Genomic DNA, 25440 nt, shown 5'->3' with positions numbered 1-25440 from the left:
AGATTTAGATGTAAGAACTGGTGGTAGATAAGATTATTTCTGGTATAACTAAAAATTTTATAATTGAAATTACATATCAGAAGAATGGCAATGCAATGGTGATCTTTGTTTTCTTTTGAATAAATTGAAAATTTTACTGAATTCAAGGCAAAAGAGGTGGAAAACATAGCAAAAGAAAATGAAAAAAAAAAAAAATTAAGAAAAGAGTGTGTGTTGGGTTAAAAATGTTACTGTAGTTAGTTGATGATTTTCAACTGCTCATCTTCCCCGCTTGATTTTCCTCTTCAAAAGCATTCCCTTGAACTGCTTTTTTTATGAATGGATTGATATACGCTTATGATATCGGCACTACCATGTTTTGATAATTGCAGTAAATCACCTTATCTTTTATTATTTAACCAGCTGTCCCCTTTTTCCCTCGGCCAGCCCCTTCTAGTGTATTTATGACTACCCTTTTACACTCAAGCAGGTTGTCCAAGGAATAAAAAGGGGCGAATATATCATTTCCCTATTACACTTCCCAAAAAACACTCTCAGGACATTGAAAAAAAGAAAGAAGAGACAAGGTGAGTTAGTGCAATTATCATATCATAATACGGCCAATATCAGTAGAAATCGTACATAGTTGAGGTCCACCTGTGGGACGATCTAAACGGTTTATCTGATGGGGTCTACTCTCGATGGATCATGACCCCACGTCGATAGAATGATCTTCAGAGAGACCCAATGAGGCATGCCTAATACACATAGTGGGTCCCACCTTTGATCGATCTGAACCGTCCACTTGATGGGCCTTGCTTTGGAAACATTAAAGGTCGAAAATCAGGCCAATCATGCAATCTTAAGCATCCAATAATGTGTAGTTTTTAGGTATTGAATGTGAACCGTCCATCACCAGTGTAGTTTTTGTTAAACCATCCATGTTCAAGCATAAAACATATGGATTATTAGATGATAGAATTGGTGTGATTTTTGGGCCATGGGATGGAGAGCAGGGCCTATCAAATGGACGGCTCAGATCAATCAAATAGGAGACCCGCTACGTTCAAGTCGATGAGATCATCCACTCTGAGGGCCGGAAGATTGATCATAGGGACCCATCTAAAGGGTTGATAGTGAGATTTTCAGTATTATTACTACACATTCATTCATAGATGAACGGTTCAAATCAACAAGTCGCTGGACCCACCAATTGATTGATTATTCAAACCACCAATCTCTACTGAGCCCAGAATACAAATATGATGATCCAAACAATTGATATATGCTGGGTCCTATATAAAAATGGGCCATGGCCCACAACCTCGGGCTTCATTGTTTCCTGCTTATTTCGAACCAAAACGAAATCCCAAGCCCAGCTCATTCAAACCCTCCGATTCATGGCCTGTATATAAACTTTAAAAAAAAAAAAAACAGTCAAAATTCAGAAGAAAAGCAAAGGGCTTATAAGGGGCATTTTTTGGGGCATGACCAGTCAGCAGTGGGTTGTCTGACGGCCTTAAGGTAGAAAGAATGGTGAAAATGACTAAGCACAAAACCCCAAAGACTTCAAAATGGTTCAGTTACAACACAGTAAGGGTTAAACTGCTTCCCCCATCTACTGCATGGATGATATAAGGTTTTGTCTTGAAAGCAGCAGAATAAAAGCTTCAATGGGAAATACAGATGAAACACACCCAAGTTTCACAATTGCTGTTTCAAATCACACTTAAAAATACATTAAATAGTCCGCGTACAAAACTTACAAGTAGAAGACACCAAACCACATAATCAAAACAGCAGCAAAAGCTAAGAGGAAATCAAAACTCTTTTCTCACTTCAAAATCTTGTCTGCAAAGAACTAGGTATCGTTTTCGAATCTAACCCATGAAGATCATCATCTGCCTCGGCCCCGGCCACGAAAGCCCGCCCCACCCCAGGATCATCATCGCCTACGCATGCCTCGGCCCCGGCCACGAAAGCCCGCCCCACCCCGGCCTCGACCCATTGCACTTGCAGCAGCTTCACCTTGAGCACTCTCTGACTGCATTATCAACAAATAACATAATTTAAGGCTTTTTTACAGGAAACCATAACGTAATTAACCGTTAAAAAAACCATAACATAATTATAGATTAACCAAATCTGGAAAAACATAATCGAGTGCATGACTCTGTTTCATGGTGCACGAAATACCATCAAGGACGAAAAATTGTAGTGCAATCATGAATAACTCTCATTTCAAGTTTATCATAAGCTAAATTTCTATGCATTGCTTCAAATATAAGTAATCCAAGTTACCAAAACATCAAAGAAAACAAAGGGGCAAAGGTTGGCCCTCCACTAAAAAACTCTACATTAACTACCTCCGCAAACACATCTGTAATGGCATTGGCTTCTCTTAACAGATGACAAAAAGAAAACACCCTCCCTCTACTAAAATTACCAATCTTGAGGATAAGAATCAATCATCTAGGACATTTACTCATCCAATCGCCCCATTTCACCACATTTTGAGTTTTCCCTCCCACAACAAGAACTCACGAGAATCTGATCCCATAGGAATGGCAGACTCCAATGAGGCAAAGGCAAGAGCACTCCATACTGGTCTGCCTATTTGGGAGGACAACCAAAAAAAACCCACAAAACAACCACTGTTTAAAAACTCAGGATCGGATGAAAACTCAGCCAAAATAAACAGGGGTCTGGGCAAGCCAATGATTGGTGTGGTTCATTTTTCAATAACTCGGGGATGAGCCAAAGGAGTTCTGATTGACTTGTTAGGCCAAAACTCAGACTTAAACTGAGTTGAGGGGGTGATTTGATGATTGACTCAGAAAGTTTTTAAACAGTGTTGTAGATGTTTCTATAATTGGGCCCAGCCAGAGAGAGAGAGGGGGGGGGGGGGGGGGGGGGGGGGGGGGAGCACTAGAAGTGCCTTAAGCATTTTCTTTGTTTTGGAGAGGTATAATTGTCGTTATATTTTTTTGCACTATTCATGTTGGGGCTCTGTTTTAAATGTAATTAGAAGGGCTGTTAACAATTAGAGAAAGTCATTAGTAACCTACTTCTATACAGGCAGAATTAGGATTGTTAGGTGTTAGTTTCAATCAGGAAACTTCAAGGGACTCTTAGATGTTTGTTTACTCAGGAACTTTCTATTCTCTTATATCTCCTTCCCAAAGCATTGTTTATTCTAATTCTCTCCAACCTTGGTTCTCAAATATGTGATTTTCTTTGTTTTCTGAAACCTTAACCCTGTCTTCATGTTTACGATTCTTTCTGCCTAGCTATCAAACTCTCTCCCACCGATTGTTTGTAAGTTCAGTTTCTTATCTTTTTTTTTTTCTTCTACCCAACTCAACTCAACTAAGCCTTTGTCCCAACCTAGTTGGGGTCGGCTAATGAATCCTTCAGAAAATTTTCATGAAGAAGGTGAGAGAATCTACCCAGCTCAAATTCATCAAGTCTAATCCTGACACTAGTTGGATTCTTAAGCGGTGCTCTCTCATCTTCTCCTCAACTGGTGCCACCCCCACCTTTTACAGATGTCTTCATTTTTAATTCTATCTAACATTGTGTGGCCGCACATCTATCTAAGCAGTCGTATCTCTGCTACACTCATCTTATGCACATGCTGGTTCTTGGTGGCCCAACATTCTGAGCTGTACAGCATGGCTAGCCTCACAGCGGTCTTATAGAATTTCCCTATCAACTTGGTAGGTATTTTACGGTCGCACAAAACTCCCGAAGCATGATTCCACTTCAACCAACCTGCTCTTATTCTGTGGTTAACATCCTCTTCAATCTCTCCTTCCTATGTAGGATTGAACCAAGATTGCGAAAGATATCCCACTCAGGTACCTCCTGTCCAGTCATAATTACTACGTCCTCGCACCACCTCCTTACATTACTAAAGTTGAACTCCACATACTCTTAGTCCTACTTAGTCTAAAACCTTTGGATTCCAAGGTAGTCCTCCATAACTCTAAGTCTAACTTAGCACTAACTCCTACTTTAGTTTCGTCAATTAATACTGTTGCAAATAACATACACCACGGCACCTCATCCTGGATGCCCTCTTTGAATTCATCCATAACTAGCGTAAAAAGATAAGGGCTTAGAGCTGATCCTTGGTGCAGTCCTATTGTAATTGGAAACTTACTAGACGTGCCATCCTTAGTTCTAACACTAGTTACTGCTCCATTGTACATATCCAGGTTTCTGTCTTAATTCCACAACCTTAATTCTAATAGGGTGCCTTAATTCCAGGTTTGTGTCCTAGAATCTCCATCAATTGGAGAACATATTTTCTGATATAACAGTAGGTTTCTAGTACTCCAATATTAAAGTCTCCTGATACAGTATGGGTACAAAAAGATCACTTTCATGCAGCTTGGATACCAATTGATGCAGGGGTTACCAACACAGCATTTTTTTTTTAATTTAAAGAACATTAAAGATAAGTGAACTGTTTGTGCGGCAGGGTCTTAGTTCACAATCTCATACAACTCTGAAATTTTTGGGAATGAGGTAGCAAGGGAATAAGTCGTAGGTCAATTTCAGGGTGCAGGATACAAACGGGAAGGCGGAAGTAAAAGGAATGTTGCAGAAAAAGTCTAAAAGTGTTCTTAATCAACAGTTCACATGGAAGCGAAGAGGTTCTGGACAGACCAACGTAAAGGGTATAAATGTAAGAAAATTTTAGGGCAAAGACTGGAGAAAAACTGAACGGCAACAAAACAGAATGGTCTGTATCGAACTGACAACACAGACCCAAACAAATCTGCAACAGGATTTAATATGTCTGATTGATGGGCCGAAAGGTTAAGTGAAGAAAGGTTGAATGTGCTGGAAAAGCTTGATGATGGGTATCAATGGGTGCAAGACTTGGGAGAACAGATCATAGAAAAGAAATAAAGAAAGGAGGGAAAGAGAAGAAAAAAAATAAAGAGAAGGAAAGGTACGGGGATAAGAAAATAAACATGTAGTCACACCAAGGTTCTCCTCATCACACTTTAGGATATGAAGCATCACATTTGAAAACAGGCATCACACCCGATCAACAAAAGAAAGCATCAATTTTATTCATATTTAACTGTTTCACAAGTTCTGTATCCCACTCTAACAGTACGACGCTTCTTTACCCCTCTACCAGCCAATCTCTTGTCCTTAGAATCTTTCTTTCCCTGCTTGTCACACACAAACTTCCTAAATATCACTACGTGTGTTTTCGTCGACTTTGATGTACTTGATCTTCGTATCCCAAAACCTTTACCCAACCCATATGATGCATTATAACAGTCGTAGGCATCCTCGCTTCTTTCAAACACCCGGCCAACATACGGCTTATTCTCTACTCTCCTCGCTATTCACATCATTTAAATATTCCCCTTCATCTTTTAGAATTAACCCGTTTTCATCTACATCATTGATTGTTAACCCACAAGATTGGGACATAACGTCATCAACAAACCCTGACGACGGAGCACTAACTTCTTCGATAGGAAACCCAGAAGTTGGCGACAAAGAATCAGTCATTACTTGTGCCTTAATAACAAGGAAAACAATCCACTCATTCTATTTTGTCAAGAACTTGTGAAACAGGAAAGTCTAACAAGAAAGAAAATGAAATGATAAACCAATTCTAACAAAAAAATGAAATGTAGAGTTGTAAAATTGGATCACCCAACACTTTCGAATGATAGAAAGCATCTTTTTTATTTTTTGAAAGAAAACTAATGTTGAAACAACCAAAAAGGTTTTATAGATTACCAAATCCAGTCTAGTTCATCACAGTTTCTTCATGCATCAAATTTTTCAGATTACAAGTAACTTTTGACATGGAAAATTTCTACGAACCATAGAAATCACAGAAATCACAAACAATAGAAACCCTAAAACTCTTAAAATCACAAACCATAGAATCACATCAGAAATATACCAAAAACTCTTACTCAAATCCTTTTTCCTGAATAATAATACAACAAAAATTCAAAATTTCTACGAACCATAAAAAAACCATAGAAATCACAGAAATCACAAAAAATACACACCAGAAAAACAATTGAAATCACAAACAATAGAAATCACAAATCCCTTTTTTGGCGAAAACGTTGTGGAAAAAAACCATAAAAATCCCATTTACAACAAAAAATGTACAAATCATGAATGAAGATAAAAATCCTTGTGTGACTGAAGACTTTTCACCGAGGAAGAAAGTCGGATAGAAACCTTGTGTATAAATCACCGACGGGAATCTTCAGTAATTTTCTTGATAGGGCATGAAACCAAAACTCTTGCAAACTTTACCTCTCTCTCGCGACTTCTCACTCTGTCGCTGGTTGAAAACAACGAACCAGAGAGAGTGAAAGAAAACCCTAGCTTCGCTGTATTTTTCTCCGCTTGAAAGAGAGAAAGTCGAAAGATATTTTTAGAACATGAAAAGGTAATGAACTCGACTATCTTTTTTGCTTGTGTCATTTAATTTTAAACGGATGGACCAATCAGATGCCGTTTCTACACTCGAGCGCAGATACTTATCTGAGCAGGCGCGCATAGACGATTTCCTCTCTCTCTCTCTCTCTCTCTCTCTCTCTCTCTCTCTCTCTCTCTCACACACACACACACAAGATTTTATATGGTGTAAGACCTTATAGTCCCGTAATTTTTCAAAAGAACTGTACGAACCACTTCATAGGATGATCCAAACCGTCCATGTGATGTAACACAACATAAATAGGCCGTGCCCCAAAAATCATTTCCATAGGATGATCCTAGCCCTCTAATTAATAGAGGTTTCCATAATATCCGTTCCTCTATGGATCGGAGGGTTGGGATCATCCTACAGAAATGATTTTTGGGGCACAACCTATTACGTTGCGGCCCATCACATGGACGGTTGGATCATCCTATAGTGTGGTTCGTACAGTACCTTTTTGAAAAAAAAAGGGGACTATAAGGACTTACACCATACAAAAACTCTCTCTCTCACACACACACACACACTATAGTGGAACAAGTTCACATTGGATCTATAAAACAGATGTTAAGGTTTTCTAACTCCTACATGATGCTCAGCTCAGATACTTGAAAATTCACGACGTCAATCTGATAACAATCAACTAGAACATTTTTTTTTAGAAGACGATCAACTAAAAACATAACAATCAAATAAGAAGCAATGCCAGTGGGTATATGGGTGTCGTGAGTGTCTATCAGCATGTGTAATGGTTTAATAAAAATGAAGTCCTCCCCCGCCTCCCCCCCCCCCCCCCCCCCCAAAAAAAAAAAAGAAAAAGAAAAAGACCTCATCATGATAAAAGGAAGATGCAGGCAGCCAAGGAACATACTTAGATTTTCAAAAGCCACCAGTTTGGACAACTTTATGTTACCTTGGGGTTTTTCACTGTTTCATCCACGCTTAGAATAAGACAAGCTGCTTCAGTCGCAGCATTGATGGCATTGATCTGTAAAAGATGGCTTATCGTCAGTATCAAAAGCAAATTGTCATTTCTGAGATGAAGTAAAAAAAAAACTCTAAGGACCGTCAATACCTTCACAACTGAAGGTTCCCACACAAAGTTAGCAAATGAATCGGCAATCCCACCAGTGTTGATATCCACTCCATAAAGTGCACCTTCACCTGTAATAACCCATGTTGCAAATTTTGCAACATCAGTAAATGCAAATTTTGCAATGACAACTAGAAAATTTGAAGAGGCTAACCAGATGGGAGAGCATGTTTCTGTCTGAGTTTGTTGAGTACATCAGTTGCATCAAATCCAGCATTGTCGCAGAGTTGGCGTGGGATAATCTGCACAAGTAGGAAAGCATTAACTCCCACGTTTAAATAAACCTATGATAGACTCTCACCAGTCACCACTACAGATTTAATACGCAACTACCTTAACTAGCTAACTGAAAAACAACTGCTGCCTTGGCTTGCTTGACATGCATGACTGTTTAAACAGAAATCAGATTTCACTACCGACCTTTTGAGGGTGAAACCATTAAACATAAAATGAATAAAAAAAACAAACAGAAAGATTGCAAATGAGAGAAAATTAAATATCTTTTTTTCTGACAAGAGGCATACTGTTATTTTCTGTACAAAGAGGATAGGGATTTACTGGTTATCCCAAAGATGTCATTGTCCTTTTAGCTTTAGCATCGAGGTTAACATGGAAACTTCATTCAGAATGTGTATTTAGGACCAGACAAATATGTGTTTGGATGGGCAAGCTACTTTTGGGCACGGCCATACAACCAACTAGGAATGTACCCAATTTTATAAAATGTTATGTTCAAATATGGACTACCTGGTCTTCAAATATTCATCGAGTGGATTGGTGAGGAGTTACGGGTTGAAAGGGAGTGATATAGGATTGGTATCTGTTTCACATTGTACATAGATATTCACTGCTGCGTAATGGGAAGAATTTCTCAATTTTCATATTAATTGTGGCAGCTAATAATTGTACAATCCAGCTATGTTTTCTAGAGTAATCACCGCAATACATCTGCCTCCATTTTTTTCTCAGTTCAACTTGGCAAACCCAGTCACTTTGCCTTATCGTTGCAGGGTATTCCCTACAAGCTAAGAACCAAAATCGCAAGCGGTGTTGCGAGTGGTGAGAAGCAGTGGCATGGCAGTGTTTCAGAACCTAAACAAAATACCTAAAACATCTCTTGGGAGAAGAAGTGTGTATTCATCTAATGCCGCCTATCACCACACTGTCTTCGCAATTGCTAGCTATAGATCTATCCATGGGCTCTTTGATTTTCAACTCCCACTTTGCTTTCTGGATTCACCAACCAGAGATATATCCAGTTGACTATATAATCCCACAAGCATACTGGTTTGTGTGGGTTTATTCACACCCTATAAACCCCAATCGTTCTATTACTTTCCATGGGCACCGACTCACTTTCATCGTTCATCGGTTCACCTTGGATCAGTTAGTGTTAATATCTCAACCAAGCAGATCTAGGAATATCCGAGCAGCTCAAGAAGAAGAAGAGAGTAGAATGACTTGGAATCGATAGAGGCCGTCAAAGGAGAGGATGGGTGGTGGTTGCAGATGGAGGAGCTACGGATCATGAAGCTATCAAATCGACTAATTCAGTCAGTTCTCTGCTTTCAAATGCAACCAAGAGAATCGGCTGCCAGTTTCTCTCTTAAACGGACTGAACACCAATTGCCAGTTGCCTTGCTCGATTATACCACTAGTTTTCCTAGCAGAAGCCATAATATGCAAGGTCCGCAGATGCAACTCACACAGACGCACGTATTTTGGGTTGGAAAACATTCAAAACAGGGAACTGTCTCCATGAGTCTGCATCTGTGAGGTGCATCTCTGGACCTTGGGTCTGCAGCTAGCATTCCTCATGTATGCATATACAATGCATACATAACTATGGCTAATGATAAATGCGCCCCCCGTATTAACCAGGGTCACCTTTTTTAGTGTTTTTGTGACATCTTTCCATAGTGACACACAAATCTGTGGGTGTGTGTATGTGTGTGTGTATACACATGTGCACACCTTACTAAGTGGCAACATAGCAACTTTTCCAGTAAACTCTATGCACCCTAGGCCAATCTGATGCTCATGTCTGGCCACCAGAACAACCGAAACTCAACCTACCAGGGATCTTGCTTAATGTGTACCTTTATTAGTTGCAACGATTGATAATAACCCAAGTGATGAAAAATGAAAGTGTATGTAGCCAACAATTAAGTAAACTATTCATCGAATACTACTTGCAAGGAGGCTGATAATGAATGGATAGAATTCTTATGAAAGATCCAAACTTAAGACAATTTTCTTGCAAATGGGTTGGCACATAAATGTACAAACTGAAGCTGTATAACTATTAATCCTCAGAGAAGAGAGAATGAAAATTTGAAGTTATTATAATGCCTACCTCAAGCGCTTTGGCGTATGAATTAATAAACATTTGCGACTTCCCAGCTATTGTCCGGGCGTGCTGTCTTAAATACCTACTTATCTCCATCTGCCACAGAAATAACACATTCAGAAACAAGACAAGAATATCCTTCATAAAATTAACATAATCAAGTTCCCTATAGGTTGCTATAGTTGCCATACATCTATAGCACCACCCCCAGCAACAACAGTGGAGTTTTTTAGAGCTCTTCTGACAATCATTATGGCATCATGTAGGCTCCGCTCCGCTTCCTCAATAAACTGAAACAATTTGGAAAGATCTTCAGAGTCCACACTTCAAAATGATAGCTGTTATGCAAGTGGGCATTGGTACAAATGGAAAACCTGATCTGCTCCACCACGAAGAACAATTGTTGCAGTCTGACCTGAAGGGCATCCACTGAAAATGTTGAACCGGTCATTTCCCACTTGCCTTTCCTCAAAAAGTTCACATGATCCAAGAACCTAATCCACAAAAAACACCCTCATTCAATTACACAGGGGCGAAAACCAAATTATACTATATGAAGGGTAAGAAAGAAACAGTGGATAATATTGCTACCAACAGCTCTAATTTCCTATTAAAAAGAAAAATAAATCAACAGTGTCAACTGAAAAATCATATTTTCAAAATTGAGAACCCAATAATATAGGTAATTAAGACGTAAAATAGTAACCTCATCAACAATGTTGTTGACAGACGTCTGTACAGTTCCACCGGTCGCTGCAGCAACACGTTGCAAATCCTCTTCTGTTACACGGCCAGCACAGAAAATATCTCGATCTGCAAAATACTGCACAAAACCAGGCGATGATTACCATTAAAAAAAACAGGCGATGATCCATGTGATGGTCCTATGTAGGTGAAATTAAACAGTCGCATCTGTTTAGGGAAGTTACCTGTGTTCCTAGATCACCAATTGCTAGCCGTGAAAGGACAATTTTGGCCCCACTTTGCACACATTTGTCCAACTTGTCATAGATGATATTCCACTCAGCATCAACAATGGATTGATACTGTAGTGGATCTGTTAGTCTGCAAGTAACAAAGCAAAAAAGTGATGTTAGGAATAAGCCTACAGAAGGGTACGCATAAAAAGAGGAGGGTACGCAAAACAATAGGACCAATTAAGGACACCTGATCTCTGCATTTTCTTTCTCCGATTTCAGTTCTAATTCAATGTTCAACAGAAGAATCTTTGGATTCAAAAACTTCTTTGGTTGTTGCTCAAAACCAGCATAGGAAAATGTCTTCTTAAAAGCAACGCCGTTTACAAGAAAAGAATCTCGCATCGTACCTCCAGGAACCTACAGAGAGGCATACAAGTGTTGTCTTAAAAAGCTTTACTTCTAACTAGTCTCAATAATAAGGCTACACCAAATCTTGATGTACTATTCACTTTCAATAAGGGTAATGCTGAAAATCCATCAAGATGTGTCCCCAAACAGCGTCCAAGATGGAAGAAAAAAAGAAGCAATCAAATAAAAAAAAAAGACAATAGAGCTAGAGGGTGAAAAGGGCCTAGTATGACAAATCCCCCCTAAACAAATGGAGAATCCATACCTCAAATTTGTTAGTACCATTCAAAAAAAAACTCAAATACGATAGTTGTCAAATATCAATTAAAAAATAAGAAACACACCTCAAAGAAAAACAAAATACGACTCTTAAACAATCCTAAAACCTCCAACAAAACCCTAGACATCCATCATCCTTGAATCTCAACCATTGAAAGCATTAAACAAATCCTTTCCTAGACGGAATCCATGTCCAAAAGGAAAAACTTAAAAACACCATTCAAAGATACCCCACCTAAACTCACTTCTAAATTAAATTAAAAATCACTAAGGGGCCTCTAAAATAATAACATGTCGATTAATCAACCTTACTCTCTCAAGAGCGAAATTCCCTTTCTTAGTCTGATTGTTGCGCAGGCATACCTATTGCTTTTCAATTGGCTCTTTTTGCATTAATTGCTACTTCATCAATCTTACCGATTAGTGTACCTGTTGTATTTGCTTCTTCCGATGGTTGGTCAAGTACCAAAAATGTTGTATTTACCCGTACATCATTATGGATTGGATTGGTCTTTCTAGTAGCTATCCTTAATTCTCTCATCTCTTGAACCCTGCTCAAGCTAGCTTTGGCTATTTCAAGAGTTCGCTGAGCTTCTTGCGGATCAATGTCACTATCGGGTGAGAATGATTCGTTCCATCAACTTGACTTAACAATACGTGGTGGGGCAGACGGCGGAGAAAGAGAGGCAGTTGGTCAGATCTAGTATGGATCATACATTGACGATAGTTGGAGTCGGCGGCTCTCCTAGGGTTCCGTCATCTGGGATCCCTGGGAACCAGGAGAAGGACCACAAAGGTTGAGCAGAAAACGACATGGATAGGGCCTATTCTGATGACATCATTTATTGTACAGTCCGCTTAGGTCCTTCTGGGTATGATGGAACTCAATATCCTCATCAGATAGCCAACTACAGAAGGAACTAAAAGGATCCAAGGAAGCGATTCAGACAGAACAAAGAGATGCCACGCAAAGTAGGTGTAGAACAGCCACTTTGAAAGAGTACAAGGTTAGGAAGGTACAATCTGAGATTAAGAGTCACGAGCTCAGAGAGGAGTGCTCGGATTGTTCAGAATTGGGAGCCTCCAGCTAGTGGTTTCTTGAGGCTCAATTTCGACGGGTCTAGCCTCGGTAATCCGGGTCTAGCAAGTATTGGGGGAGTACTTAGGGATGCTGATGGAGTCGTGAGATGGGTTTTTACAGGCCCTATTGGGGTGGCTAGCTCTAATGAGGAAGTGTGTGCGGTACATAAAGGGATCAAGCTCCTTGTGGGTGAGGATTTTAATAAAGTAATGGTTGAAGGGGACTCCTTAAATGTCATATGGAGGTTATCTGGATCTCACCTTCCCCCTTGGAGATTTGCAGCCTTCTTCAATGAGATAAACAATATTGTAGGCTCTCCAAGCATATATCCTTTCGCCATATAAGGAGAACGGCAAACAGGGATGCAGAAACGATGGTTAGGGCCGGGGCTACAAAGAGGATTTTGAGATTTTCGATTTTCTCCCCGCTTAATGTGGTCACGCTATCCCTCTTAGTTTTCTTTTTGTATATTCTCGCTCTCTTTCATTGTATTGGACCATCTCAGTCTCTTTTAATGAAATTTAATCATTTTACCATTCAAAAAAAAAGAAGTCACGAGCGACACTAGTTATGAACCCAAACTGGGAAAAAAAAAAATTTGAGAAACTAAAATGTTCCAGAAGCATGTAAAACAAAATTCAAGAGTAAGCCCCCACAGTAAGGCAGGTTGCTTGCTTCTGACGCTAGCAGCGCGGACAGATCAATTTGTGTTTCATGCACTAAATAGGTAGAATTGGGATCGATATTTAATTAATAGTCTTGCTAGTCATTGATTTACTTTTGTCTTTAAAAAAGAAAAAAGGTTAAGCCCTCACACCAAGCCCTTTTGCTTGGAATCAAGCTCGCATGAGAAGGCATTAGACTCCAGAAGAAATTCAGGTCGTGTTTGGCAACCATTCTCCTGAGCAATTTTGTATTTTCCCTTCTCGGAAAAATGGCCCGCATCGCCGAATCCGCACTTCCCGAACAGGATTTTAGACGGAATTCACGAAGTGATGGGGAGACACTTCTGGGACTCAGCACTACGCCCGTTTTGCTTTCTCCGAGTAACCGGGTTCGGAGAATGGCGAACAAACACAGCCGTTGTTACTGATTAACTCCATGAGGAATTATGCCTCCACAATTTTAACTCTAATACAATTTTACCATGAAAATAGAAATGATAGTTTCAACAAAGTATAATCAACAGCTTTCGTAGAGTAAATATAGCGTCCCTTACAAATGACCCTTGAAGTGGTCTGGCTCGGTGCTACATAACAGGTGGCACAGTGCCGAGCGTCAAAATGTCAAGTGTGACATGGCTAACTCAAAATTAAAGACATATCGAAACTTCCGTACAAAAATAAATTAATTAATGAATATTATAAAGTAAACTCTTAAGAGAAAATACATAATAATCGAATTTTCAAAAAAAAATACATAATAAGAGAAATAAATTTTTAAAAAAAATCTAAGAGAACACATGCACACATACACGTGTACATGCCAGTGTTCCAAAATGCGGATGTAGGTCAAAACGCAACCAAAGAAAATTCTAGTCGACTCAGCACGATGCAGTCGAATACTCAGTTGACGCGGCTGAGTACTCGGTTGACGTGATCATAATTTGGGAGAGTCAAAGGAGCTTTTATTGACTCTAGAGAGCAAAATGCAGAATGCGGAGGCAAACGCGGAAAGCGGCTAAGGTAAAAGGGAGTCTACTCGAGGGAATCCACGATAACGCATCTAAAACTATGGTACATGCACGCACACAAATAATTCGATAAGGCATGCACACATACACAATTTGATCAGAAACTGCACATTGAATGTGTATTGCAGACCAACGAGGTTCATCTCTTTTGTATACTCACATACATAGTATCCTGACTAGGCACTACCAATAATTATGTGCAACTGTACTTTTGGCCTCGAACACTGAACTATTGGAGATTACTTTATTTCATAACAGAATGTATTGTCGAGAGATGCATGAACTTGTGTTTTACAAACTAGTTGAAAACAAAAAATTATCAAATATCCACATTGCACATACGTATGGATTGTTTGAAATACCGCTCATTTTTCATTTTGTACAACTTTCCTGTACCCCATACCCTAGTAACTAACAGTGCAACACAATACATACACATAGATACAAAGACACATCTCTACATGCACGTGCACAATAGCTACATACACTCTCAGAAGACTATGACCTTCCTCCAAATTGACATCAATGTGACTGTCTTTGAATTGCTGCATGTAGAAGTGCCCGGGGCTAAAGACGTGAAAACTCGTTTAAGTGTCAACGCACAGATATAGTGAGAGAAATGGACGATCAAGGCATGGAAGAGAACTTATATGATGGGATGTGGATTATGACCATCTAGAAAAATCAAGGCATGATCGTACAATGGGGACATTAACAATATATATGATCTCAAGTTAGGCCACAAACACAACTTTCACAATGAAAATGACACAGACATTGAGGAAGAACCTCGGAAAAAAAAAAAAAAAAAAAAGGGTTCCCAAGCTATTGCATTTGTCAACATGAGCGCTTAGTTGTTTGATTTGATGATGAGATCCATTTTGGCACGTAAATAAAGAAATATTCTAGCTCATAAATGAATGGGTAAGAAACAAACAAGACTTCCAATGAACAAAACCAATCTATATAATATATTTAAACAAAGGAAAAGAACTATAGGCAGAGAGAACCTCATAAAAAATAAGGAACATAAAAATACTAAAAATGAGAAATATGAATTTTCTACCATTAAAAAAAATGAATTTTGATGGTAACTATCTCAATAAAAGTAGATCGTTCTAAAAACAGATAATGATTGTGAGTTCCACAGAGAAGCCATTATATATCAGGCAACAGCGAAAAGAAAGCAACATATGGAAATGCTGCTTTTAAGATACTTCAATCGAAACCATTTCAAAAAAAAAAAAAGATACTTCCATCACTCAAAGAAAAAGTTCAATTTTTATAAATTGACATTTAATGCCTGAGAAAAGGAAGTCAGCTGGGATTGAGTGCTTTGGTGGGGATTCCAGATTGGGCTTCAAGGGACTGAAAAAAACCAGTTTTGGATGTGCTGTGAGGTTTACTGGGCTTACGGTTGGGTGAAAATAGGGCTGCCGGTAGATATGGGATGGGCTTTGGGAGTACAAATCAAAAGGGTTGAGATTTCATAACTTTTGGGAGCTATTTCTAGGTCTCTAGTAAGGCTAAAGCGTAGACAAGATGAAGGTTGACGATGAATTAGTTCAGTCGGCGAGATGACTCGGCAACCAAGAAAAACCTAGCTTCGATGTAGAACGGGGAGTTTACGGTGAAAACACTCGGCAACCAAGAAAAACCTGGCTTCGATGTAGGATGGGGAGTTTACAGTGAAAACAATTGGCAGTAACCTTGGATCTTTCGCTCCGATACCAATTCGATGCAGACCAAGAGAAGAGAAAAGGGAAGAACAGAGGAAGAAGAAGAAGAGTAGAAGAAGATGAAGAAGAAAAGGGAAAGGGCAGAAGAGGAGAAGAGAAGAAGGGAATAGGGGAGAAAACTTTGTAATCAATATTATTCCAAAAGCTAATTCCAATACATGAGGCCCTCATATATATAGGCAATTGGAATAACATGGAAATAAAATAACATAGAAATAAAATGCCTAAATCTAAATAATATGGAAATAAAATAACGTGGAAAATAAAATCATTAAAATTCCGATTGGGCAAATATGCCACTTATTAGGCCACGCACGCCTACGATCCTCATTAGTATGTCAAAGGGCCACGCTCGCACTATGCCGAACCCGTTGAGATCTTGTCTACTTAAACCCGAAGCGTGGGTTCAGATGTCATTAAAAGGCTATTCAGAGCATTCATTATAGAGAGAAATTTGTGTGCTCAGACCATAGTTGCAGGAAACGCTTGGGCAAAGTGGGAAACGTGTTTCCACGGAAATGATACATGGAAAAAAAATAGTGAAATGGATGTGAAACGTTGCGGAAACGCCCGTGAAACGGAGGTGAAACGCATGAGAGAGAGAGAGAGAGAGAGAGAGAGAGAGAGAGATGGAGGCGTTTCGGAGAGATGGCATGATTAGGGTTATGCATAAAAAGACATTATATACAATAAGCTATATATTCGCCCCATTCTTTTATTTGGAACAGCCCTCTTTTGTGTATTTATGACTCCTTTTTTACACTTGATGGGGCTGTCCCTAATAAACAAAAGGGCGAATGCTTTATGTAGATAAGTGATATTTTCACCCCTTTTCTTACTTGGAACAGCACCCTTTAGTGTATTTATCACTCCTCTTTTACACTGGATGGGGCTGTCCCCAGTAAACAACAGGGCTACACATCACAACCATATTTTAATATTTGCACAGCTGTCTTTTCTTCTTTAATCGATTTCATAACAACCATATTTTAATATTTGCATAGCTGTCTTTTCTTCTTTAATCGATTTGTGAGAGCTTTTTTGGGAAAGTAATAAACTTTTGACAGCTCTTTAAATACTAAAAAGGACAAGATGGTTTGTGCAGATCTCAAAATACTAGGGACAGCCCCATCTAGTGTAAAAGGTGAGTCATAAATACACTAAAGGAGGCTGTTCCAAGTAAGAAAATGGCGTGAATATATTACTTCCTACATAAAGTATTCACCTTTTTTGTTTACTGGGGACAACCCCATCCAGTGTAAATGAGAAGCCATCAATACTCTAAAGAGGGCTGTTCCAAGTAAGAAAATGGGGTGAATATATTACTTCCTACATAAAGTATTCACCCCTTTTGTTTACTGAGGACAACCCCATCCAGTGTAAATGAGGAGCCATCCAGTGGAGTATGTAGGAAGTAATATCCTCATCAGACAGCCCCCTAGATGGGGCTGTCCCCGGTAAACAAAAGGGGCGAATCATTTCCCTTTATATCACATGATTTTGACAAAAAGATGGAAAAAGTTATCAAGAAAAGGCGTTTCACGTTTCTCCTTTAATTTTTTTCAAGCGTTTCACGTTTCCGTTTCACGCTTCCATTTCCCAACCTGGCAACTATGGCTCAGACCATGAATAGTTATTAAGTTATAACCTAAAGGCTAATGTGGCACCACCAACGATATCAAAAGCATATAACAGATTCCAAGAACCTTAATAAAAATTCTCTATATCATTCCAAGAAAAAAAATCCAAGAGCCAGATCACAACGTGTCAAAGTAAATACCAGGCAAAGTCTAGAGACAGAAAAAAAAAGGTCACTGGCAACAGAGTATATGATTGTAGAAGCCAAGCCTAAGAAAGGCAACGTCTAGAGACCAAAAAAAAAAAGTAATGGCATCAGAGTATATGAATATAGAAGCCAAGACGAAGAAATTTCAATTTCTCTTGTTAAATGATCTAAAGAGAGAAAATAGATTCAATCAATCTAAAAGTTTGGAAGGCATTACTCATTCAGTCAAATGCTAATAAAAATTATGCAATACAAAACCAAGCAAAATGTGAAGATAAAAAAACCAAGTGCCAACTATATATAAAAGGAAAAAAGGGTACCTTTTTTATGCCAATTAAATTTATCCTATCCTCAGCGCCGATTGCAATGACAGCATCCACAACCATGGACGCAAAAAACTCCTTTTCACCACCAATCAGCTTTGAGGAGAGTGTTGTAGCAGCACATTTAGCCAGTAAGCTCTTCTTTTCTTCAAGACTTTTACCCTCTATACTTACAGCCAGCTCTTTGACTTTGTTAATTGCCTGCAAAAGAAGCTTCAAAGTTAGCGATTCATAGAAAATACATAGGATCCCCAACCATAATAAGGAAACAACCTTGAGATACATACCAGATAGCATGCAGTCCGGTAACTGCGTATGAGATTCTGAGGATGAACCCCATCCTCAATGAAGGGTTTTGCCTCCTTCAGAAACTCTGCTGCAAAAAGTACTACAGTTGTGGTTCCATCACCAACCTGACCAAACCAAAAAAAAAAGGTAAAACTTCCAAAAGGTGTTCACACTCTACCCATTTCTTTCCTGCAGGAGTGATATACAAAAATGTAAAAAAGTTAATAAGAATAATGTGGTTCCACAAAATAAAGTGCATGTTTCTGCCCGCCACTTTTTTTTTATGACATAGGGTATCCCCCACCCCATTTTAGGGTGGACTAATCCCTATGGATACGAGCAATCACCCGTAAACCACGCGCATCGGGTTACTACAGGGGGATTCGAACTATTGTTTCTGCCCACCACTTTTGACACGTGAAAGAAAGTATTTCTTTCATTTTCACATACATGCGTGCGCGCGCACACACAATTAGATGGATATACATTAGAATTTGCCATTTCCAAAAGAAGTGGATACAGATTCTAATGTGATATTTTACTGTAGCCATCCATTTCCTGAAATCCACACCCAAATCATATTGCACCATATTTGTTGCATGTTTAGTTTGTCCTATCTATTCAAGGCATAATCAATTCAATGGAGAATCAAACAATCCAGATTAAACACGTGCCAATAATATTAGCAAAAGAAAACAATGTTTATGGGTTCCAGATGATTGGAGGATCAACAGAAGGCTTCATAACCATGAACTCAACAGTCCTGAACCCATGAAAAATAAATGCAATCAAATAACATAGGACATGAGTACAAAGTAGATTGCAAGTAAAATATTCTCAGTGGACAAAGATGATTCACAAAAGTCAACAAGATCAGCTGATACATGAGCAAATGAAAAAAGAGTATGACACCTATGAAGTTATAGTAGTTGGTGAAAGAAGTTTACAGTGTTGTAGCCAGATGATATTGTTACGCAAAGGTCAAAGATATATTTCATCTATATTCTGTTAAAGATACATTCTCATCACTCATTAGAAGTATTTCTTTGTTTTTTAAAATCATACTGAGTGTTCTTGACAAGAACACTCAGTATAATAACTAGGAGGCCCTTAACTTTTTCTTTAGAACAATAACAATATTTAAGCCATTCAAAGATAATGATAACAATATTTAAATTAGAAGTCCATTGAGCTGGGTCTGGTAGGGGAGATTAGAGTAGATGGATCAGGGTTGCGGATCATGCATCTTTAGCTACTGACTGTAGGATAGAAGAATGGGGCGGAAGCATTCATTACCAATGATCGCATTCATTACCAATGATCTACCTGTGTCTTCCCTCTTTGCACATATAAATCCATGGTACTCATGGGACCCAATGGTGGAAAGATCATAAAGAAGGCTCGCCACTTCACACTCATCAAATCTATCCTCACAGGGCCCCATAGTGGAACGAATCATAAAGAAGGCTAGCAATCTTGTTAATTACATGTCCCTTCCAATACGAGGTGCAGTTATGCATAGGTTAGGAAGGACTCGATGATTTTTTTTATTTTGCAAGGGGAATGACAAGAAGAACAAGGTCCACAGTTTCACTAGGTAAGAGAAGGTGAGTATTACTATGAAAAACGAGTGGGAATTAGGAAGTTAAGGGAGGTGAATAAGTAGGCTTCACTCGGCAAATGGAATAAGATTTGTTGAGGAACAAATATTATTAGAAGGAAGGCTAATAAAGTTGAGCATGGTACCTTATTTGAGAGTTGGGACCCAGATGTGCCCAATGGGGTGAAACTTTTAAATTAGATCTTGGTGCTCTAAAATCCAACACTAAACTGTCCAATAGAAGCAAAGGATCTAGGTCATAAAGGTGAAGCCATGAGATTCTTTTGGTGTTAAGAATTGGAGTTAGATATAGGGTCAATCAAGCTAATGGTGTAGGTTTCTGAAAGATGCTTGGGGTGGCAATGTCTCTCTTATTGATAATCCCTAGGTGTGCCCCTTAGCTATGCATAAAGAGCATGTTATTACCATTCAAAATAAAAAGAACATGTTATTGACAGCATTCAGAGGGAGGGCAAAAAATATTGTGGTGCAAATTAACTGGTTAAGGAACTTAAGATGCAAAGACAGCCATAAGCTACTTGGAAGAAAGTATGTTCTTTGTACCACTCGCTATAGAGATAAAAGACAATATCTGATTACACTTGGGTTCCTACGAGACATTTTTGGGATTTTATTTTTTTTCATTAACACTTTGGCTCGGTATGGACATGTAGGCTATTCAAGCATCAACCATTGATCTGTTGGATACTTCATGCTATTATCCTTTTCAAGAAGGGGAGTGAGTTCTTTTATGACATGTCAAGCAATTTATTAAAGCTCGCAGGAGAAGAAAAATAGTAGAAAATTTCCATTCAAGAAGAGGAAGAAGAATAGTAGAAATTCTACATGAATGTCTATAATCTTCTTAGTGGTCACTCATAGGATAATCAGAGCTGTTTTCTCTCGGGCTTTGACGAATCCACAACCTCCTTAGAGATTGAAAACTTGTTTTGAGTAGCTTATATCCAATAGTCATCAAGGCCAAATAAGACGAGGAAAAAATCCCCGGTTGGTACATACAAGATCAATTGGTAGCTGTTAGTAACATAGAACAAAATACCTTTTGGTTAATACATATCAGATTTCTTAGGGTCCCCTACAATGTAGAAACCAAGACTTGAAAAAACTTTGCAAACGTGCCGTATGTGTATTAACCATATTGGGCCTATAAGTCAGTATATGTTGTATTAGCCTGTATAGGCCGATACAACGCCATATAGATATTGAGAACATGTGTTTCATCAAGGGTCAAGGTTTGCGTAGAAACACAACAAGAACCCCTTGCAAAAATTAACTTTCACTTGAAAGTTAATTTCACTTATTTTCTCTGGGATTAAGTCTTGCACAATCAATCTAATTGATTTGCTCGAATCAAGTATCAAAAACATGAACCAAAACATGAATCGAAGGATCAGGCGGATTAACGATATTGAGGATTTTCCTAATTTGAGGTATAAGAATTAATTTAACCTGTATTTTGTTATCAATTAGTTGTGGGAGAGTGTCCTTATCTAAAGACGGATTGAGACATTATTAGTTGCACAAGCCAATAAAAATATTTTAACAAAAATATTTTTCTTATAAAAGGAAAGAATAAGGTAATTAGATAGTGTCTACTTCAACTTCAACTTCTCCAGATTGCCCACCTTGGAAGGAATGTTGAAGTGCTTTCATTTGTCTATGACCATTCACTTGCGCAAGGGGCTGCTTGCACTGCCAAGATTTCTTCTGTTGCAAATAATATGAGTCGTACCGGGAAAGGGGCTGCTCAGACTACACGACTCCGCAGGCATAGAAGGCCAACCCATAGGGGTTGTGATCCAAGGTTGCCGTAAGGAACTAATGGCCATGACTCACCATGTGGAGTTTACAGTTTCCTAGATTGTAAAAAAGACCCTTCGATTGAGCCATGTCTCTTCGGTGTAAGGAATTGTCAGCATTCATGTTCTTCTCGCAACATACTACTAACTGCTAAGGCCTCTCTACCATAGATTTCTACCATCTCTAAACCTCACCCACTCAGAGCAAACGAAGGAAAAAACATAAGAAGTCATTGCTCTTCTCATTCCACTTATACATCTCAATGAAGGTCTAATTGGCCTCACCTTTTGCATGATTTACTTTATTTTCCAAGGAAAGGCTCTGCCTGGGGCCAAATGGACCAATACGTCGTCACTTACCTTAGTGGGAATATAATGGCGAGCCCATCCACTGAGTTGATCACCTCAATGAAGGGAATGAAAATGTGGACACTAGTGAAAGGTTTCACATCCTGATGGACACAAAACAATTTGTTTTTTTGCAGGGATGGTATGGATAGTGAAAGAGAGAATAGGGTTGCAGTGTAGCAATGGCTCAAGATTAGGGGTTGCAGTGTGATTTTGTGTTGCAGTGTAGAATGGCCCGACAATGGTGATGGCGAGATAGGAGGTGTAACTTCATTGGCGGATAGGATAGAGCTTGGTAAGGGACTAAAGCAGTGATACGGTGAGGAAGACGAGAAGTAAGAGTCAGGAGGAGAGATGAGATGGTCGAGGAAAGAAGAAAGGGAAAGAGGGAGAAGAGGGAGTATAGGTGCTGTATGCTTTTTCTTTTCTTCAAAATAACTATTTGAAAGAAGAAGAAAAGTTTTACCGACGGTGATGCAAGATCAAAAGGAAAGAAACTAGGAGAATCTAGGGTTTTTGATGATTAGGGTTTGGAATAAATGAATGTAATGTGAGGTTTTTGATGATTACGGTTTGGAACAAAGTCTGTAATATGATAGGAAGTAATATGGATCAAAGTGATAGATCTAAGACTAAAGTCCTAATATGAAAACAATATGAAATTAGGGTTTCTGAAATGATTCTAATTTAGTGAGACGAACAAACAACCCAAATCTAGTTGATTGTGAGGTTGGAGATGAAAACCTTAATACTAAATGATTGCAAGATTGAGAATCATAAATATTACAAAGAATTGGAAAGTGAAAGCCAATAAAAAAACACTAGAAAGTGAGTGGATGTGGGCAATTCGATGCAACTTAGAACGATAAGTAGGAATATGTTGATTCCATGCAACTTACTAATTCAATGGAAGTGAATCCCATGCTGAGTATTTGTTAGAGGTAAACTAGCTTGAAAGATTTGTTCGCTAAGGAGTAGTCAGGCCATTGCTTTGTATTGGGGAGAGTGCTAGAAGCTAAGGAGGAGAAGCAAACATTTTATGGATCATCTTCCAATTTTGTTTAGGCATAAACTTCCAATATTGGTTGTTTTACTATTGCTCCTTCTCCCATTCTTTAACTCATTTATATTATCTAGTACAAATGGATAGTATTCATTAAAAGAAACAAGAAAAAAAGAGAGAGGAATAGAGAGAGAAACGCATTTCTAAGTCTGCAATAATTTATTGTAAAGGATAATATGTTAAACATCTTTCTTCTTTTCTTTTCCTATCACCAAAAACATGGTAGGAATGGCACATGTACAAGATTCAACTATCTAGTATGTGTGATAGCCCAAAAAACAAACTAGATGGTCCTAATAGTCTGATTGGAAACTTTAACCAGTTGAACGAGGAAAATCCGTCATTTTTTGTTTCAATGATCCATTTGCAGTCCTCAAAACCCCTTTAAAGAATGTATAAGATCGTCTTGTGGGTGTGGCTTCCGGCCTACTCACATCCACCAACAGGCTGAATCTCATGCATATTATGTGTTTGCTAAGCGTTCGAAATTACAGATACATAAAAGGGTATTAATAGTGTTTCACAGAGTACACATTTCCATATCTCAATAACCTAATTTCTTCAGAATCATCGCAAAACAATGCTAACTACATAATATAAACCCAAATAAAATGCCAGACTTAAAACCTCACAAAACCATCTACCAATCTTCCCCAAATCCCTTCTATTCTACTTCTTATCAACACCTAAAAAGAATAAAAAACCAAGTTTGGATCAATTTAATTAAGCTTTCAAATAAGGAATAAATGAATGATATACCTCGGAGTCTTGGGATTTCGCGATGTCTACGAGGATCTTGGCGGCAGGGTGGACGATGTCGAGGAGCTTCATGATGGTGGCCCCATCATTGGAGATGGTGGTGTTGCCTTTGTCGTCGTGGATGAGCTTGTCCATCCCCCTCGGACCCAGCGTCGTTCTCACAGCGTCTGCCACCACGGTGCACGCGTTTATGTTGCTCACTAGCTGCGCCTTACCCTGTGATGTGTCTGTGCCTTCCTTTAACAGTATGATTTGAGGTTGCTGCAAAAATAACACACACAAATCAATCAGATCTATTCAGAATGTGAAACGGAATGAGAAATGAAAGATCGCAGAGAGGGGGATCCATGGAGAGAGGAACAGAGAGATTACCAGCATCGTCGACATTGAGAGAGAGAGAGAGAGAGAGAGAGAGGGAAATTAGGGTTAGGGTTAGGGCTTGGAGGAAATGGGAGGAGTGGGGTTTAAGTGAGGTTTTCAAAATGAGTTTGGAAGCGGAGTGGTTTGGGGGAATATTGGAGGAAGTTAAAAGAAGAGTCTAGGTTTTGTAGAAGGGAAATGTTATCCACTGGTATAGTTTGATGAGGGCACTCTCACTTAATTAAAATTACGGTATGGCCCGCACCATAGGATGATCCAAACCGTCCATTAGATGGGCCACAACCTAAATAGGTTGTGCCCCAAAAATCATTTCCATAGGTTGATCCTAACCCTCCAATCTATAGAAGGTTAGGATCAACCCTCTAAGATTCAGATCGGAGGGTTAGTATTAACCTATGGAAATGCTTTTTAAGGCACAACCTATTTAGGGTGTGGCCCATCCAACGGACGATTTGGATCACCCTATGGTGTGGGCCATACTATACTTTTAATAAAGTGAAGAGTGCCCTCATCAAAATACGGCAATGCGGATAACATTTCCCTTTGTAGAAATAGGAAATGATATAGTGTTCGCCTTTTCTTCTCTAGGCCACCCACTCTAGCGTAACTATAACTCGATGAGCCTATGAGACTATTTAAGGGGTGGCTTGGGAAGAGGGGGGAGATACTATTTCACATTTTGTAGGGAAATGATATAATTGGCGCTTTTTTACTTGGGACAGCCCGTCTCTAGCGTAAAAGAGGGGTCATAAATACAGTAGAACGGGCTGTCCCAAGTAAAAAGGAGCCAATATATCGCTTCCCTTTTTTTTTAATTGTGCACTCTCCCTGCCAAAGGACATCCGACCCCGCATGAATGATGATCTAAACCATTAATTTTTTTAGGGTCTGCCCTAAATACGTTGTGCCCTAAAATTGAGGGGCCGTTGCATGATCCTAAACCCTTCAATTTGAGGACTTTTTCATTACACTGACGTCGGGCCACAATACTCTAGGATCATCCAAGTGCCCTCATTTTCTCCTCAAATTAAAAGGTTTTAGAGTCATCC

General features: G+C 39.0%; 1 protein-coding gene across 1 annotated transcript; it reads right to left on the bottom strand.

The window, feature by feature from the left end:
- Positions 1–1526: 1526 nt before the first annotated feature.
- Positions 1527–24551, bottom strand: LOC143853075 (T-complex protein 1 subunit eta-like). The gene is made up of 14 exons (XM_077362797.1): positions 24383–24551; positions 24011–24271; positions 18420–18545; positions 18130–18333; positions 11071–11240; positions 10833–10968; positions 10610–10726; positions 10278–10397; positions 10095–10193; positions 9910–9999; positions 7708–7795; positions 7536–7624; positions 7374–7448; positions 1527–2023 (listed from the first exon to the last, which is right to left on the bottom strand). The coding sequence occupies exons 1-14, from the start codon at positions 24395–24397 to the stop codon at positions 1925–1927; spliced, it is 1689 nt and encodes a 562-aa protein (XP_077218912.1). The 5' UTR covers positions 24398–24551; the 3' UTR covers positions 1527–1924.
- Positions 24552–25440: the final 889 nt, after the last annotated feature.

This window comes from Tasmannia lanceolata, unplaced genomic scaffold (assembly GCF_043159265.1).
Source record: "Tasmannia lanceolata isolate RefF3 unplaced genomic scaffold, GAP_Taslan_0.1 ptg000019l, whole genome shotgun sequence".
NCBI lineage: Eukaryota > Viridiplantae > Streptophyta > Magnoliopsida > Canellales > Winteraceae > Tasmannia > Tasmannia lanceolata.
Note: the sequence above shows the minus strand (reverse complement) of the source record. Positions and strands in the feature narration are given on the sequence as shown.